This window comes from Chlamydotis macqueenii, chromosome 1, assembly GCF_036417535.1.
Source record: "Chlamydotis macqueenii isolate bChlMac1 chromosome 1, bChlMac1.mat, whole genome shotgun sequence".
Lineage (NCBI taxonomy): Eukaryota > Metazoa > Chordata > Aves > Otidiformes > Otididae > Chlamydotis > Chlamydotis macqueenii.
In genome coordinates this window covers 46,160,739-46,180,533 of record NC_141556.1, presented here as the reverse complement: position 1 = coordinate 46,180,533, position 19,795 = coordinate 46,160,739, and the positions used below count along the sequence as shown (strand labels likewise).

General features: G+C 38.5%; 1 protein-coding gene across 1 annotated transcript; it reads right to left on the bottom strand.

Annotated features, from left to right (window-relative positions):
• Positions 1 to 4,089: 4,089 nt before the first annotated feature.
• On the bottom strand, positions 4,090 to 17,902 carry NTS (neurotensin). Its single transcript, XM_086749953.1, has 4 exons — positions 17,665 to 17,902; positions 13,470 to 13,531; positions 7,037 to 7,261; positions 4,090 to 5,129 (listed from the first exon to the last, which is right to left on the bottom strand). The coding sequence occupies exons 1-4, from the start codon at positions 17,723 to 17,725 to the stop codon at positions 4,983 to 4,985; spliced, it is 495 nt and encodes a 164-aa protein (XP_086606079.1). The 5' UTR covers positions 17,726 to 17,902; the 3' UTR covers positions 4,090 to 4,982.
• Positions 17,903 to 19,795: the final 1,893 nt, after the last annotated feature.

The window sequence follows — 19,795 nt, the reverse complement described above, 5'->3', positions numbered from 1 at the left end:
CGCTACATCTGGACAGAGGTCCTCAGGCAGTCATTTATGAAAGCAATGTGTAGACTATCTGAGAAGCTCCTTATTTACACAGAAGAGAAACACATCCTGCAAAACAGTCCTACAATTGAACTTCAAAAGTAAAATAGAAAATGGTTCTAGACTAATACTGCACTGTAACTTTTGAGACAAAACAGACTGGTACTTGACACCCTGGGATCTCAAACAGACAAATGTTGTTCTTTGGTAATTCAAGTCCAGTTATGTATAGTCCCATCTTTTTCTTCTGTCTGAGGGGATGTGAAGAGTCTCCTGAGACAATAGCTGTACACTCTCATCTACTTGGAAAAAGCAACTCTTAGTTGGGCAACTAACAGCTCCTGAAGGCTTTGCATTTCTTAATAGCTGACACCCCTCCAAAAGCTCCTGAGTGGCTCCCATGCCATTTCACCATATTGCCACCTCAGAAGAGTCATACAGCCAGCCAAAGCTTGCCTGCTAATGAGGTACCACAAAGCTCTTCCTACTACACTGCCTGATTATTGGGTGTTTCTGACCCATCCAGGTATCCTGGATCTGACAAGTTTTGAAATGTGATCATCAACATTGTGTGTTTGTGTGTGTGTTAATGTGTCAGCTGCTGTATTCAAGAGATTGGATAAGAATGTCAATTTTCAGTAGCAATGAATAAAAATAAACAAATATGTTTTATCTCCTCTTGTTCACAAAGCTTAAAAATTTCAGAAGCTTCCTGGTAGTCCAGTAAATGGAGGAAAATAAAAATATTTTGATGTCTATTTATTACTTTATTTAGATATCAGGACTATTTATTTATCTATCTATTTATTTATTTGCAGGTTTTTGCTGCCTCACAATTTTTGAATGCTTGAATTTAGTAGCAATGAAAATCTCATTCCCAGGTTCCTTGTGAAGACCACGCTCTCCCTTCACTTTCTTAGCTACCTGGACAGCAAGGTACAAGTTCTGACTCTGCTGTTATGTCACAGAAGTCATTATATTTTATTTTGCAGGTTCTCTGCAACTCTTGTTTTATGACTGCCTTCAGTCAGTCCAATGTTTTGGATGTGAAGAACATCAGTGATCAGTCTGGAACCCAGGGGAATTTCAGAAGAACCTGGTCCTCCTTTTTCCCTCCTACATTCAAGTATCATAGTGGTGGCTCGTGTCTTCAATTTGACACCGCATAGTGCAAACTGATAACAAATCTTGGGGAAAAAGAATAAAGATCAAGACCAAATTATTATGTCTCTATTGTGTGTTAGTTAAGAGTAGGATATGAGGCATAGCCACAATCAAACGTTGCAAAATTATCTCTCTCTTAATCTGCAAACTCCACATTTCATCCACTCTGTTCATACCAGAGCCATGAAACTCTTACCAAAAACACAGAGAAAAGTTTAGACTTATAATAGGAAAGACGGAAACCAGCAAATTTTATAATATACCACAAGCAACTCAGGAAAGCTGAAGACTTATTTTATAACCACATTTAACCTTGAGAAGAGTAACTTATTTTTAATGTTTCTTTTAAAGAAAGACTAACAAATATATGCTTCAGAGATGACAAAATTATTAATTTTTCTATGTTTTCCTTTTCTTGTATAGGATGTTTGTAAGATTATGGATGGTAACTTAAAAATATATAAACTAAAATTAAATCTCAGTTACATTTAATTTTACATTAGAAATAACTGAGAGGTTTCTGCAATTGCTCTGTATGACAATATCCAATATTTTAGGACTATGAGAAATAATTAAGTATAAAGTTTCTGAATAATTGGTATAATTCTTCATCTATGAACTTTATAAAATAATCAGCAATGGAATACGTAGGAAAATGTGCTCCTCTGTGCAAACAGAGCAAGACGGTAAATCTCTCATTAATTGCCTTTATAAAACAAAATTGTCCATATCGAGACACAGTTTTTTAAGTCAAGGTAACAATCTGAATTAATGATCTTCAAACCAAGATTTTTAAACTTAAGGCAATTATCAGCTAGAGAAAAAAAAAAAGACCAAAAAAAAAAAAAAGCAAAAGAAACCCTGTTTGAATTTACAAATGTTTACATATTGTGAGGGCCTCCTCCGGCTTGAACTTTGTTCAGCACCCAGTGCTGCTGCAAATACAGCATTGATTTTGCAGACAATGCGCAGTTAGGGCCAAGGCAGGTGCCCTGAGGATCCCACTGACAGAATGTGTGAAACACAGACAAATATGCGTAAGTCTGCCTATTTTTTTTTGCTCCTGTCACCTAAAAAGGAAGGCTAAAGAAAGGCTGCAGTTCCACAGCAGTGAGGTTATCAGGAGGTAGCAATAGCTAGAAGTGAAAGGAGATTTCAAGAAAATAAAGGTCCCCTAGACATCAAAATATCCCTTAACAGATCTGTATATCTGGCTTAATCATATGGTTTAAGTGTGTTTTCTAACATTTTAATGGTGCTTGCGTTTCATCAATGATCAATAAGTTGAAATGACAGCATTGGCTTTTGTATCTTTACTGACCATGTTACAATTACAGATATTGTTTCCTCATCTAGTCAGGACTGTCTGTCACCCTGGATGACATTCCTCTGACAGCTCCCTGGATACCTCCATCAGAGGCTAGGGAACAACTGAACAAGCTACATCCTACCATGCTTTAAGTTCTGCCTCCTCCAGTGACACACAGTAGCTGACTGTGTCCACGCTGTGGACAGCGTGCTGAAAAGAAATGGGTTATTTTAAGCCATTTTCAACCAGTCAGTCTGGCTAATCTATTAATTCTGCACTGCAAGGAACAAGTACACAGTCACAGGGTAAGTCACACTTGAGTGTGCAGCACTAGATGAGGGTGGAACTTTTAATTATCATAATTTGAGGTCATCTGCCCCGAATATCTAAATCACCTCCAAAATCAATACAGAAGGGTACTTTTGTTTTTGAAAATTGTAACATTCGTTATCAGATGACAATCACATTACCTTATCTTACTTTTTTTTTTTTTTAACTCTTAGACTGAACCCAAGAGAAGAACAAAACAGCAACCTCTTCCTTTTTGTCTTATTCTTCTGTGTTCTCTATGAAATAGTGATCTGATGTTTCTTTTCTTTTTTTCCTCATGTATTGCTAGCAGTGAATTTTGGAACAAACTCTGTTCTGCTTTGTTGTTTCAGACACTTTAGAGAGCTTGTAGGTTTGATGGAAAAAGCAATGTTTCTTAGCTACTTGAGAGCATACTGTGTCTCCAGTTGAATTCTATGACAATTTCATTTTAAAAAAAAAGGTATAAATCTACTAGAACCTTATTTAACCAAAGCCCTTAAGTGCATTAAGCATTTAAAACATTAAGATAAAATGTGCTTTGCTGTATTCAAGTCATAATGATTATTACAATAATTAGAGTATGCCCAGTTATATCTTGTGGAGTGCATGCATTTACTGGCTATCGAATAAACTGATTAATAAAGTTTGCAGTGAGAAAAGGAAATATAATTAGCTTTAATATAGTGAAAATACATTTTACTGTAAAAAATCCATTCCTCCCCATGTAACAAAGTTGTTATAACCATTGGTATGGGTATGTTTTTTCTATGCATATCCCTGTATATGTTTAAGAATAATTTACAGAAAATCTGACCTGTGAGAGGATTTGTAAATTCTCTGAGTGTGGGTTTTTTGTTTTTTTTTTTCCTGGTAGTTTGTTGGAACAGCATTGCTTTGAGGAAATGCCTCAAACAGAAAACACGTGGGTTTTCAAAAGCAATGTCTGTCCTGTTTTTTGCTTCCATGACCCATAAGCATCCAGGCTTCATAGGTCTTTGACTATCCCTCTATTTTGACTGGTTTTGTAACTTCCAGTTCTTTCAGACTGCCTCCAGACTGGAAACCAGGATCACCGAGATGCCAAATGTTATGTGCACATCACAGACACAGAGCTGGAAAATGTGTAATTTTCAGGTGGCACTTGATTCCCTATGGCTCGAAAATAACTTTTTCCATGCTGAGAGCTTCCCTTTCCATTGACTTCCAAGACTTTAATCCCTGAAACTGCATGTTGTTATTACAAATTCATAGAAGGAGGGAAAGGAAATGCCTTTCAATTGTAATTGTAAGATGTTCTAATTTTAATTATTCTTTCAAATATTTGTCACAAGTTTCTCATATAACCAGACTAGTATTTTGTATTTTGACTTTAACAGTGACAGCACAGGAGCATGAATCAGCTTTTAGTTTTTGTCTTTTTTTTTTTTTTCCCTGAGCAATTATAGATTAGGTCGACAATGTAAATTCTTTTACTAATTTAATAAACTGTTTTCCTTATTCAGTCAGTGATACACAAGACTCTGAAGCACACCTAGGTTTGTTCTCACTAGCATACTTTGTTAAAGTCTCACTTATGTATTGTTTTCCTAAATTATTACTCTCCAGTGTCAAGTTAGTAGTCAAGAACTTAAAATTCATTTACAAGCAGGCTATTTAGAATATGAATTTTGAAATTGCCATTTAATTTCCTTCCTTCCTTAGACCTATTCCCTAATAAATTAAACTTGACAATATATAAGATATTGTGGCATTTCTGACTAGTGTATTATACAAAAATTGGGAAGCATATATATGTCTGAGGTGTTGCATTAAGAAATTTTAAGATGCTTAGTAGGGTTTATGGACAATATCCATTTACTTGATGTATGTTGGTGTGCTTTATAAAATAGGAAAATACTACAATATTGTTGGAAATACGTTGAAGTCTCAGTTTTGTACAATACAGCATGCTTAGAAACTAAATTTATTTGCAAATGTATTGGTCCAATTGATCTCAAGTAGGAAAAAATCACAATCAAGAAACAGCAATTGCAAAAAAGACACAGTTATGTTATAATCTTGATGATTTTCCATAATATATTTTCACACAAATATGGTTTTAGATTTAAATAAGATAACCATACTGCACAATTACCTATAAACTAAATATACATTGCTTTCTTCTGCTGCATCAGTAATATGAACTTCTCTTGAGTATGTATGGTCTTCTAGCTTTGTTCACATGTAGCTGTCGTTTCAGAATATACGGATTTTTTCTTTTCATTATTTCCTTGTCTTGGCTTGAGTTCTCTAAATCAAAAGCATCTTGCTGAAGTAACTGTAGGATGCAAGAAGAGACACAATGTTATCAGCTTTTTTTTAGTAATGAAGATTATAAATTCCTAGAATATTTTATAAAACTTCATTGTAACATCTGCCACCAAGAAAAACCTTTACCATAATAGTTGCAAAGTTGTTGTTTGTTTTTTTTTTTAAAAAAAAGAATTAAAACAAAAAAAAGCCCAAAACTCAAGACACAAAACTAAGATCAGGCTAAAGATGAGTTGAATCCTATGGAGGTTATATTTAAAAACCTCTGAAAGAAATGAGATCATTGGTTTTGACTACAGAGAAAAGCTAGTATGTCCTCCTTGGACTAAAACTCAAATTGACTGAAAACTTAGAATCATAGAATGGTTAGGGTTGGAAGGGACCTTCAAAGGTCATCTAGTCCAACCCCCCTGCAAGGAGCAGGGACATCCCCAACTAGATCAGGTTGCTCAGAGCCTCATCCAATCTGGCCTTGAATGTTTCCAGGGATGGGGCTTCCACCACCTTTCTGGGCAACCTGTTCCAGTGTTCTACAACTCGCATTGTAAAAATTTTTTTCCTAATATCCAATCTAAATCTAACCCCCTCTATTTTAAAACCATTACTCCTTGTCCTATCGCAACAGGCCCTACTAAACAGCCTCTCCCCATCTTTCTTGTAGATTCCTAAACTTCCTAAACTTCCTAATGATTGTCACTCTGCAATCACTCATTTAGGCTAAACAGCTCCTAAAACACCCACTGCTTGCTGATTTCAGCTTATGAGCAATATTTTTATCTGCAACTTCCTACAGCTAAAAAATCAAAATGTGTAATGAACAACTAAGAAATTTCAAAAAGCACAAGCCAAAACTTTGTCAATCAAAATTTCTTATGTAACTCTGGTTTGAGTTTTACTTGGAATTTTTAGTGTTTTGTTGAGACTCATTCTTGCTTTATCTGTTAAGATTTCATCCATTGTCTCATCACGTTCTTCCACGGTCAAGTACAGTCCTACTGTCTCGCTGAAAGGCACTAATTTGAAAACATTTTTATACTCACCTCAATATTTCCCTAAGCAATCAAACTCCATTACTCACTTAATTACTTAATAAATGAGTGCTCATCTAAATTCTATTTAAATGAATTGAAAGACTTTCATGGTTTCAACAGACTTTGGACTCAATTCTGGATGAATAAGATCACAAGATCTTTTTTCATTACGTATACAGTTTATTTCAAGCCTTCTTCAATCCTTCTCCCTCTGGCTCTATCCCTTCTTCTTTTATTGTGTCTTATAAACCTCTGCACTACCTAAGTGTGTTCCTAAGCTGAGAGAGGAATTTTTTTTTTCAATTTCACAAGCAGTCCTGTTCGGAGTGATGATTCCCAGCCACCACAAGAGGTGATGGAACTGCAGAGTAAGGAACTGTGCTTAAGTCATATGGGCTATTTCATATAGTCAGTTCTGTGGCAGGTCCTTTTCAGCAATAAATGTACTGATGAAGAGAGTCCTCAGAAAACTTGTTGTCAAAGATGCTGCACTCTGCCTCTGTTTAGTTATGCCTCAATAAATCTGCAGCAACTTCAAGTTTGTTAAGTAGATATTAATTTTGTGTTCTGACATAGAGCTCACTTTCATGTGTTTGTTTCGTTCCTTGGAATGGCTACAGAGTGGAGTACGTAGTTAAGAACAGTTCTCATTTTTTCCATGGGTCATTAGAAAAAACACACTCAGTTCGACAGAAACTACATTAATTCACAGTAAGTGAATCAAAAGTGTTACAGAGCATAAAAAAGGGAAGGAAAGCTCAGTGTGATGGGGATCACACTGTGTGATGGGGATCACAAGGATATAGATTTTAAAACATCACTACAAACAGAGCCTGAGAGTTGAACAGCAATTGAAATATGCATTTGTGACAGTCTGATTTACCTCCCAATGCTGAAAGGCTCTGCTGTGGCAAAATTTTTGGAGTTGATATACTGTCAGCATTGCTTCCAAGCTGAAGCCATCAATAGAAGCAGGAAACTGTCTTCCTGAAACGAGATCGTCTTCATCTACCTCAACAGTCTCCCCCACTTGGTTGTTCATGTCATTGACAAGATTGCAGACATTTAGCAGGGTCATCTTCCAGTAAGGAAGTTTTGCTCTGTTAATCTGAAAGAACAAATAACCACTATTTAATGCATTGAAATTTTTTTTTTTTTTTTTTTTTAGTAATAAAATGTGTGACATTCAAACATTTTGGTAGGAGTAAGTTTGTGTGTTTCAAGTACTTTTCATCTGCTCAACTTTTATACAATAATTAAGAGTGCTGAAATTAGGACAACTCATTTATTAAATACACCGAGTCTGCTTCCCCACAGCCTTAGCCCTCAGGTAGAAACACATGATGAAAAACGAAACTGCTACCAAACCAGAATGGTAGCATTTCAAAGTCATTCTGCACAGGTGCAAACAAAAACACAGATGGAAATTAATATAATATAAATTCACAGGTGTAAATCAGGACAATGAGTCAAACCCACTGGATAAATTCCCAGTACTGGAATCCGAGGTGGATGCCTGTGGTTAACTAGACGCTCCTCCCCAGTTCAGAACAAATACCAATCATTTCAAAATTCCCCGAGAAAAAGAATAGAGTCCCTGCTTCAGGGCAAGCTGTTTGATGAGGCTGGATCTGAAATTATGGAATCTGTAAGCCCCAGGAGTTTTGGATGCTGGAGAGTCATGAGCCTGGGAGATGTGAATCAAAGGTCTACAGGCTTAGATGAAGATGGAGTAAAGATGAATCTGAGCTGTGTAAACAATGTACTCCTGATTTGGTAACCGGACTGAAAAACTACTTTATTTAAGTGGTCCATAATGGACCTGTTCAGAGATGTTACAGAAAGAAAGAGAGAGAAATTTCATCATGACTTGCCTCAAATTTTTCTTCCTCCAGTATCTTACATTATTTAGAAGTTCTTTAACTTTTAAACCCTTTTTTAAAATGTTGAGAAAAATAATTCTACTTTTCTACTGGTACTGTTCTTTCCAAGCAGTCGTGGCAGTAGTGTGTGGTAAGTGAAAAACCTAATTCCTACCTCATCCACTGCTTTTCATGTCTTTGCTGCTTTCTTGATTCTCCCATTTTACTTATTTCTTTAAAATTGTATTCCTTTTAGTGGTGAGTATAGAAATCTGTTTCCTTAAAGTAGAACTGGTGAAACAGCAATCTCCAATCAAAAGCCAAATAGTAAATTCCTATTTATTACTGGCAAGGGCTTCCTTGCTGTGCACATCAGGATTACACTTTACCTATGGACTGAAATGTAGTTGCTTCCTTTCCTGGACAAAGTTAAATATAATTATTACATCAACACAGACATTGCCTTTTACATACTGGCAGCACTAATTAAGACTGTGGACGCACTGCTTACTTAGCTGAACATCAGGTAATCACATAATCTGCTGTTTCTTTAAAGCACTTTTCTAACAAAGGGGCATTTTATGCAAGATTTATGCATATCCACCACACTTTACCATTTTGTTGAAGGGAAAATCAAGAAAATAGCGAGGAGTGAGGAAGAAACAAGAAAAGCTGGCATCACTATTAGCATTGGTTACAAAAATTTCACTTTTTGCCATAATCATTGCTCCAATATACATGTGATGCCTTTCAAAATGAGAATAATTTAGCCCTTTAATAAAACCACTGTGTGTTCTCAAGGCTGTGACAAGGCTTAGGAAAAAAAGTGTGTTTTGTTTTGAGGCTAAGACAAAAACAAATCAAAAATCTTATTCAGAAGCTTGAATTGGCTCTGCATTGTTTACTTTGAGCTCATCTGTTGTTCCATCAAGGTGCCCTAATTAGTCTGAAGAACTATTTGAAAAGATGTGACAGGTTCAAAACAAAAATTAACCTCTTTGCAGAATGTCTAATTTAATTAACAGAAGTTAAACTAGCAAAAAGAGCAAGTGTCCACTGTAATTTCAAAATCTTCCTTGGTCTTGCTTTAAAATATTTGTGAAATGTAAAAATATAGAGCTTTCCATGACAAATGAGGTGGCTTTTCCAGAGTGCTTCTCTCTCCTGGGTATGCAAAACAAATGTGAGCTAGCACTGCAACAGCTAAATTGCAACAAAGAATAAAATTTATGTGCAGTGCTATGTAAGCAAGTGAGAGTTCTGAGTTAAAAAAAAAACAAAACAAAAAATATTCCAGCGGATGGGAACAGAAGAGAAGAGGAAAGGATAGGGAAATTTGTTACACCTTCTTGCATATTTAAGAGAATCTTTTTGATCTAAAGTTAATACTTTATGTTAGCCTGATGCATGCCTATGTTTAAAGGAACCTTCCTCCATATATTAGTAAAATACTTAAACAGCAGACTTCATTAGGTGAAATTGGTCTTAGCTTCTACCTATGAGCTTAGGGGAAAAAAAATTGGCAGTGCTATCTGCAAGCGTACTTTGTTAAGGGAGTCTAATTCCCATTAACAATACCAAGCATATATCACCTGAAAGTATTTTTACTTGAGTACACCTGTTTCTGACTTAGACTACTGCCAGCTCACAGACTATAAAGCATTAAGAACGTCAGTCAAGAGTGAAGTATTTTTTTTTAACTGAACATTGAGCTCTCCAGTTCAGTCTCTGTCCAGTCACTGAACAGAGCAGTCATGCAACTTTTCTACTCTGCTTCACTACTACAGTAAGAATTGCAATTAGACAGCTGTGTTTTATAGGTTATGGGAAATCTCTGAGGTGGTTATCCTAAAGGAATATGTGAAAATACAGGTTAAGATGCCATAACCAAAATGATCAGGTGCATTTCCAATGTGTGATATATTTTCCACACAGGTTTAAGCAATACCAGCTACAGTTGCTCAAAACATGTTTTGGAAAACATCTACACAAGGGATCAAGGAACCCATATTTGCCAAGATAGAACTAATATCTTTAAGACTAACTTGAAAAATATCAGGCAGTGATCTCAAGAAACAAAAGAGACTGCATTCTGAATTAGAATTTAAAAGTTACCAATGCTGAAATTAATACAATGTACGCATTTCCACTGTTGAATAAGCTTCTGAAATGAGATTCAGGTACATGATTTGCTACACCTCATATATCTTGAATTTTAAATCATCTAAGAAACTGAAATGAGCTTGAGAATATTTCCTCCTTTGATAAAAGGCTTGTCCTATGAAAGATTAAAGAGAATCACAAGTTATAATTTATATATCGTTTTCTTTTCTTTTACAGTTGAATAATACCCTAATAGTTTGTTTAAGATACTTCTTATGTTACAATGTACACCTCTCAAATGCCTTTTTTTTTCTTTTTTTAGGAAAAGAAAGCTCAATTCTCTGCTTTTTATATTCTTGTCTTTATCTAGTGAAAGTAAAGTAAATGAAAAATATTCATAACCAAGTAAAATCCAAGGTAATGTAGGATCTCTACAGTTCCTTTTTGGAACAGTAGTTGAATTTTGTTCAGAATGTAACCACAGAAATAATAAAAATACTGTCTTTAAGCAGACATGGTATTGAGTTCTGTTACAGCAGAAGTTCTTCCATGGTGTATACTAATGCCTGTAAATGTAATGAATTTTTGTGTGATGACTGAGTCAGGAAGTCAGTAACTCCTAGGCAGCTGTAACCTCATCTGCCTCAGACAAGGAAGCTAAACTGTCCGGGCACATAAGCAATAGGCATCCTAAAACAATAAGAAGCTCAGAAGGTCCAGGACTTCAGAAATTAATGTGAGTGGGGATCCCAAAAGTAGAGTATATTATAGTGACGATATATTCTTCAAAGAAACACTTTTCCCCCCCTTTTTAACATCATCCCAATCTTGTCTGAGTTCAGGACAGGTGGTTTCAGGCAAGCATTTAGGAAGCTGGGAATAGAACTATCTATTTGATACAAAAGAGAGACAACAGGTAACTGTCCACGTATTTGTGATACTTCAGGTTGTGTTGTCTTACCAGATCTTCCAAATGGCTCTTTGGATTTTATCTTAGAAGAAAGACAGATAAAGCATTTTAGGGACTTGCTTGATCCCTGTATCTTCTTTGACATGTAACAGCAGGGAAGGATGATAAACTGTATTTAATGTTGAAGATAAACTGTATTAAATGTTGAAGACAGGTCTTAATAAGCATGGACATACTCTTTAAAAATGGAGAGTGATTCAGCATATAGATGAAGAAGAACAGTTTGAACTTTAAAGAACAGTTTGAAAAGGGCCAGTAGACACTGGACAGCAATCTGTGAAGTCAAAAGCATATCATAACTCTTTCCATAACATTGGACAGACTACTGAATGTAGCAAAAGGTGTGCACTTAAACTCTAGCTGCAGTCTTGATGCTATAATTCACAAGTGCCTATGTAGGAAGACTTTTTTTTCTGTCAAATACTAGAACCGCAAGGGATAATCCACTTTGCTGCATTTTTAGATCTGAACTTTGATAAACAAGTTTTTCCTTTTTTTTTCTTTTTTTTTTCACATCATCCTAATGCTATTTACATTGTCTGGATTTCCCTTGCTTCTTATTACCAAGTCAGTGTCAACGACGGTTAATGCAATTTAACAGTAATTGGCCTCAACTGGAACCAGATCTCAGGCACAATACAAGACAGTTATTACACACACTATTCTCAAATTTGTCTCTCACACCAGAACCATACTTTAGTTCTAATGAGGGTTAAAAGCTAGCAGAGGACAACAGAAAAATAAAAATAATTTGTCATTTCAGTAAGGAATGGAGTAGTGGTATGCCTCTTGTAGAAGCATTTATGCACTTTTTAGTGCTTCCTCTATGCCTTACTTTTATGTCAAGAGACAACACATATTGAACTAATTAATTTTAGATAGTGATTTAAGGCAGTATAACATAGAATTAAAGCAATGTCTCCACCATGCATCTACTGCTTCTGTCAGCTTCAGGTGTGACTTGATTTATGGTATATACCGTAAGGAAACTGAATAGCAGCTACATGATATAAAACAACATATAGGAGTATTACAGCAAATATCATTACATTATCAACTGGTGCACTCTATTTGTGCATTTTTAGTTACCTGAGATTGTGCTCTGTGCTGGGAGGGAGGAAAAAAATGGAAGTGGAAGTAGGATCACAGTTCCACTAAAGTCAGTAGCAGAAATACCAGGAGTTGCAAGGTTTCCTCCCAGGGCATACTATGATTTTCCACAAAGAGAAAGAACTATTTTTGTCAACCTCCTACATTTAAATCTGTCTCAAGAAAAGAATACCTATTAAATCTCTCTGTACCTTAGAGGACTGAGTGGCAAACAGGTTTATTTGGCATCTAAGGATAACTACCATGCCAGTAAAGAACATGGGAATCTAAGAATTGCCAGACCAGATCAAAACAATGTATTTTCTGCCCTCATTTCTTATTCTAGTCTATTCAAAGGATCTTGTGAAAAAGCTCGTATATAAGCAAATACAGTAAATACAGAAGTCTTCCAGGCAGGTTTTCTCCTTAACATTCAACTAGTCATTGGCTTATGAAATTCTATTTTGGGGAAAAATTTTCATCTGTCATTTTATTTTCCACTGAATTTACGCAACATTTGAACTTCATTAGAACAAAGAATAAAAACATTCAACCTTAAGCCCATGGCACTTGTTACAGGGTTTGTTCTTTAATATGTTGCTGAAAAAAATATTAGACATATATATTTCTTAATCATTTGTGGAAAATAACAGTGTTGAGAAAGTGTCTATCAGCCTGTTCAATACATATGTGCAGCACTTGCTGCTTCACCTTGTCAATATGAGATTGGAACCGAATTTTTGTGTATTTGTGTTAAATAACATGTACTGGCTCACAGTTTGGCAACTTGTCAAGGAAATGCCATTTATTAGAATAATATTTTCACATCTATGTCCCGATGTTCCAGTACTAACACCTTGATTAAATTTCTGAACCAAAATCAGCATATGTATTAACAGTTTTTGCTTTACGACTGTCTTAATTTTACATGCATATAAGAAAAGTTCTGCATAAAACCAGCACTTATGGATTCGACTCAAGGTTAATTTAGTTTTCATCAGGCATAAACCTATTGGAAACACATTTCCCCATATAAATTTACATCTCTGCACATAACACAGTTTTGACAGTTTAATGAAAGTACCAGTGTTACAAGTGAAGAGCACTTTTAGTGTGTCACATCAACACCTTTGAATTTCCTTTGAACGGGAGAAAATCTTGCACCGAAGTAATGTTTAGCACTGAACTTTTTGGTCTAGGCCATAGGTTATTACTTTGTGCAAAGACTTCTGGGTTTGTAATGACAATTCATTTGCTCCCCACCCGTCAGCTAAAAGAGGAAAAATAATTACCTTTGATGTGTACATATTAGTCAATAAATCTGCTTCTAATGCTTTCATTTCCTCTTCTGAATCTGGAAATAAATCAGAAACATATGTTTATTATTTCATCATAAATCACAGACATTTCAATTCAGCATACAGAATTTAGATACAGCAATGAATTCTGAAAAACAAACAAACAAAACCAACCAAACAAACAACTTAGATAAAAACACAGCAAAGTGACCTAGAGGAACTGTGAGCAGTCTTCAGGCAACAGCAATCTTATGCTGAAATGGATACTCACTACATCTTTAAAGCATGATAAAGCTTATTGAAGTCAGTGAAACGATCCATCAACCTTAGTTCTCTGGTAGACAGGTCCACTAATCAGCAGACAAGTCAGACTAACAAAACCGCTGCAATATTTTTCATTCAAAATCAGTATGATTTGCATAATCACTATTTGTCACTTCTGCTTACTTTGGAAGAAGATTTTGGATATTTATTTTCAAACAATATTTATTTAAGTAATAGGTGAATGGCAGTTACGATGACTTGGTAAGATTTAGTCTTGATTACTTTGGATTCAATTAAGAATATTTTTACTGATAGGAGGGAATTGAACTTGACTAGAGTTTGAGATACAAGCTCTTGACAATGCATATACCAAAAGAAAGTATTCTGACTCAAAGTCTTAGGATTTTCTTTCCTAATTTAATTGTCCTTTGATAGCTCAGCAGACTTGCAAGACCTGTAATTTGATGAATAGGGTAAAAATTGCTGTAGAAAGACAAAACAGCTACAAACTATTCTGCTTTCTGCTGTACAGAATTACAAGGAAGATCTGGTGCCTTGAAAATGTAGCAGCAACCACAGCTCAAAGACGACAAATATACAGAAATCAGTTTAGTCTTCTGGCAAAAGAGAGTTCCACATGGCTTTTAGCTTTCTTGGAATACCATCAATTTAAAGCCAAACAATACATTTACTTATATTTAAAACCAAACAAAACAAAATCTATCCCACATTCACGTAAGTCATATCTAACTTTCATTAAAATAATCAATGCTATTGGCATGTAACACCCTACCACAGAATCTGTGGATAGATTCTGTCTATGCCTTCATTTCAGGGATCATCACCATGTTGTGTTACTACCTTTCACAGAACATGAGACTGTAAGGGAACTGTTATACAAATATGTACTATCTACCACAGATTTCTGCTAGCACAGGAAGCCAACCGTTACAATGCTCTTAAAAACCAATCATGTTCAATCTCAATTACAAGATCTCATAACCACCACCACTGTGTTTTTACTTTGAGGAATTCTTCGAAACTATCAATAGCTATTCACCTTTTTCTAATTTCAAGCCCAACTTATTTCTAATCACAAATTTCTTAATGGCTTGCATATAACTTCCTTCACTATTATCTTTCTATTTCTAATATTTACCTAACTCAGGTATTTTTGAGAGCAATCACAGCTCTTCCCAGCTCAGATCTTACATGCGTGTGCTTACATAGTGATTATCAAACAAATGCAAGGTCACTGTACCTTTGGACATAAAGCATTCCCCTGGAAATTCCATAAATACTTCACCAAAAGGCTATGTGCACAGCTGTCAGACTCTCATCTTTCTTGTAATAGCCTTGTATTCCCCAACTCATCTCACTGGCCCTCCTCTGTGCCTGATGTGATCTCAAGACAGAGCAGCATAGCACAGTTCAGATGAGAAGCCTCAGTACTTCACTACCTTAATGCTTACCATTAGCTACAGGAAGTATCTCTCTTAGATATTTTTTTTTTATTTTGTTTGTCCTTCACAGCTGAAAAACTTCAGTATCCCATTTTAAAAAAAAATTAGGTCAGATAACATGACCAAGCCTTTTATCTCCTCTGCATTTCCAGCAGTGGTGTTTCTATCAAAAGGAGCTTTTAATAGGAACTTCTGTTATTTCCTAAGCTATTGCATTTCGTACTGTTGCACTGCTTGTCGTTTCTATTACTCCGGTCATCAAAAACTTCTTCGGTGTGTTATGCCCATCTTCCTCTGTAGCAATGCTCCTGTTCACCTTTGCATTACCAGCATAATACATTAATTCATTCTTAGCTTTTGCATTGAAGTTGTTATTGAAAATATTAAATACTGGTTTGTAGACTTGCAGCAAGTCACTAGCAACTACTCTCCAACCTAATGCCTTACAGCCTTTTCAGCACTACTGGTTTTCAGTGTTACCTAACCTCTTAACCACTATACCATTAGCCAAAGTTCTGCTGGCAGCACAAGATCACCTCAGCTGAATTTCTACTAGCAGCTCCTGTGAATGGGTGAGCGGCATATGTGTGGCAGCATCACAATTTCTGGTGTCCTGAGTCGTGCCAGCTGAGGACAATGAAAGGACTTGTGTCTGGTTAGCACCTGTCTTTTATATTTTATAGATGATGGAATATAGCTTCCAAACCATTGAGGCTGGAAGGTAGCTGCTGATGTAGGTGATAGGTAGGTATTAAGAAAAATTTTGTTTGAGAAAAAGTCTGGAGGCTGATCAAGATTCCTTGAGTGAAGAATAAAGCAAGGCTTGGCAGAGGAGAAGAGAGCACATCCAGATAATACAACACTGAAGGAGACAGATGAGAAGTAAAAGCATAAAAAGAGCAGACTTCCAGAAAGCAATGTATAAAAAGTCTGGTTACACGTTATTGTTCAAATCAGAGGGAAATTCACACAGTTTGATGTCCTCTTGATTCACTTCTTATTGACAGGAAATATAGCTTATATTAATATGTTTACATTCTAAAGGAATAGTTACATTCTACAGGTACACACTTTCCCCTGAGGGCAAATACTTTCAAAAGAAAATTAAAATTATCATTTTCTTTATGACATAATTGTTCATATTAGTTAAAACTGATTTACCCCTTCCACACCAGCTTCTTCAGGGCATTTCTCATCTAAATATATTTCAAGTTTTCAAGCAAACGAGCCATCAAGTCAGTTACATATACAATTTTGTTTCTGAGTTTTTTAATAGGCCTGTTTTAATTTCCACTGCAATTTTTTACTTTAGTGGCTTTCACTCAGGCTCTATAAACAGCTGAATTTGAAACTGCCTCACTGAAAACACTAGCCAAGTATTTGCTTAAAAAGCTTCAGTTATATGGGGAGAAAATAATAAATACTAAGCCTTGTCACTAAGATCACCAGCTCTTTGTAATATACAGAATAATTTTGTTTAAATTGTGACAAAATGAAGGTACTATGTGCGTTGCATTTTTCTTCTGCAGGGGAATTCAAATTGGGAACTTGCATCTAAAGTGAGAACTAGGAATTCTGAGTTCTCCTACATACTGAAGCTGAAAAATGAAGCCACTTGTAAATTTACTCTTTAAATTTTGTGGAGTTCAAAATTAAAGTAATTTGCAAGTTGGTTAAGATTAGATTTTGAAGCCTATTCTGCTTCATGTCTGCGTGTGCACACCTGTTCAATGGCCACTATACCTATTTTTGGTCATAAACTTAGGGCACAAACGACACACACTTAGCTGTGTAATTTTCCAAAGGAGTAGGCAATGCATTTTAATATATGATCTTCTTTTTCTAGGTTTCTAAAGCAGTTGCTCTTAGAGTAGAAATGCACTTCCTATTCCTATTGTGTGATCTGCGCCCGATTCAGCATTTTTTGTCATAATTTCAGATCAGTTACTAGCAGGTTTTTTTTTCCCCCCTCAGAATACTGAAGCTGTGTTTCTGCCACTGAAAAGTGACTAAAGTGCATACGGTCACGTCCATCTGCACTACAGCAAGCTATTCACACGAGTTGCTAAAATTACGATTTCCATCACAGTTTGGAAACACATGGCGTTCAATAAATCACAAACGAGGCAGCATCACCTCACCAAGCGGATGCTCTACACTGATGACGATGATGTTTCCAGTGGCTTAGCCTACACTAACGCCATGGGACGGACGCTGTGAGGAGGGAAGGGCTCGTACCGAGGGAGAAAGTTACGGGAGCGGCAGTAAAAACGCTGCCGGCCGGAGCCCGGGACAGGGGCCAGCTCCTTGGCGCCCACCGGGCACGGCCGCCGTAGCCTGCAGCGACTTCACCTCCTCTCTTTCGGTCCCTCTCGAGGCTCCGGGGGCGGCTCAGCGCCCACCGGTCAGGGAGACCCCGGGAGGCGGCGGCGGGGGGCGCCCGGGCGGCGGGGGGCGCTTACCTGAGCAGAGGCTGCAGGAGGCCAAGGCCAGCAGCACCACGCAGACCAACTGGGCTCTCATCCTTGCCGCGCCGCCCTCTAGAAAGTACAGTCCATAAATCCTGGGGAGAGACGGAGAGAGAGACAGACAGACAGACAGACAGACAGACAGAGGGCTCCACGCTGCTCCGTGCCCTCAGCACGGCGGGCGGCTGCAGGCACCAGGCGGGGGACGCCGACCCTTCCCCAACTATATAAGCCGCGGGGTGATGTCACGGCGGTGCCGCCATCGCCTCCGGATGCAGCGCCTCCCCTTCACCCCCCCCCTCCAACATCCCCCCCCCCCACCACCCCCCCGCTCCCGCTGCACCCTCCTCGCCGCCCCGCGCCCGACACCGCTGACGCCACGCGCCGCCTGACGCACGCGGAGCCGCGCTGTGGCGCGCAGCGGGGCGCGAGCTGCCCACCCCCGCTCGCGGGGCGCGGCCGCAGCGGGATCTTCCCGAACAGGAGCGGTCCTCTGATCGGGAAAGGCCCCGAAATCACCCCCTTTTTTTTTTTTTTTTTTTTTTTAAAAAAAAAAAAGAAAAAAAAAAGTTACCACAGTTGCTCGGACACCTGGCGCTGGGTCAGGGGCGGGAAAAGGCCGCGCGTAAGCCTGAGCCCCGCGCGTAGCGCCGCGGTCGTAGGGCGGCCGTCGGCTGGGGCGCGCCGTGTCTGTCACCTGCTCTGCCTCTTCCCTGCAGCCCGGGGAAAAGCGGGGAGAGAACCGCACAGCGGCCACGGGCGGGAGGGGGGTGACACCGGGCATGGGCAGGGGTAATCACCCCGGGCACGGGTGTTAGATTGGGCACGGGTAACAGGAAAGGGGGCGGGGGGGGGGGGGGGGGGGATTAAAAAAAAAAAAGTCTGTGTGAGAGAGATGGAGAAAGATACCCGACACGAGACTTCCTCCTACTTCTGAGGAGTGCTTGCCATAAGGCAACCGCTCTGTTTTTAGGAGAGTAATTTCCCACGAGACGTTTCCCCTAAGATGCACTTTTTTTTTTCCGGTTGAATTTCACAACGGACATCTTTTCTCCACGACCCGCAAAGGACGGGCTGCCTGGAGAGCCCCCACAGCTCGAGCCCCAGTAAACCACGCAGGGCGCCCGAGGCGGGAGGCAGCGCGGGTGCGGAGCGGGGGGCTGGGAGCGCGGGGTCCAGCGCACCCCCTGCTGTGCCCACACAGGAGCCGGGGGCCGTTCCGAGCTCTCCTGAGCCCTAAAAAACCACGGAAATTACCTGAGTGCAGGGTAAGGCAGGCTAACCTTTAAGGTGTGGGTATATAAATGTTCAGGTCCGCCGCGCTGCTGCTTTTGCTGTGATTTTTCTCAGCTACAGACAAATGCTCCATCTGTTGAAGGCAGCTATTACGATGCGGAACATCCTGATCTCTGTGACCACGTTTCAGGACAGACACACATCCCACAAGCAGCAGGAAGGCGCGTCGTCAGTGGTGGGGTCTCCTAGCCCGGGTGCTCCCTTCCCTGCAAAAAGTTTCCTTTAAAAATGCAAAGAGCAGTGCCGGGGGCTGCTCGCCTCCCCTGCCCGCTGTGCCTGCGGAATAGATGCCGCAGAAACGGAGAACACGTAGAATTTTTCAAAGTCCTGCCACAAGGAACACCCGGTGAGAAAAGTTTAATTAACTGAATGCCTTCTTCCCTGAATCGACTTTTGCGGCACGACAAAATTTAAATATGAGTGTTGTTCGTGCTTCTGGTCAAATAAATACAGGCAGAAATGAACTTGAGTGCATTCGGCAGTATTAGCTGTTTTAAGAACACGGATTTTTTACATACAGTTGGAACACATCTTTCTATCATGCTAAGAGAGACTTTTAAAAGAAACAAACAAACAAACCAACCCCCTAAAACCACGTTTGTCATATTGTATGGGCTGTGCTAGCCTGCCAGAAAGTTTCAGCTATAGCTCATCTGCCTTCGCTGGGAGGTAAGATGAGATGGCCACTCACGCTCCCCTCTAGCCCTATTTTCTATTATTTCCATGATGTAGAAAGACCAATCTGCAGCTGATTTTGCTCTGTGGGTGTTCTGCAGTTCTGAAAGCTCTATGAATGAGAATCATATTTCATAGATATTTTCTAGTGCCT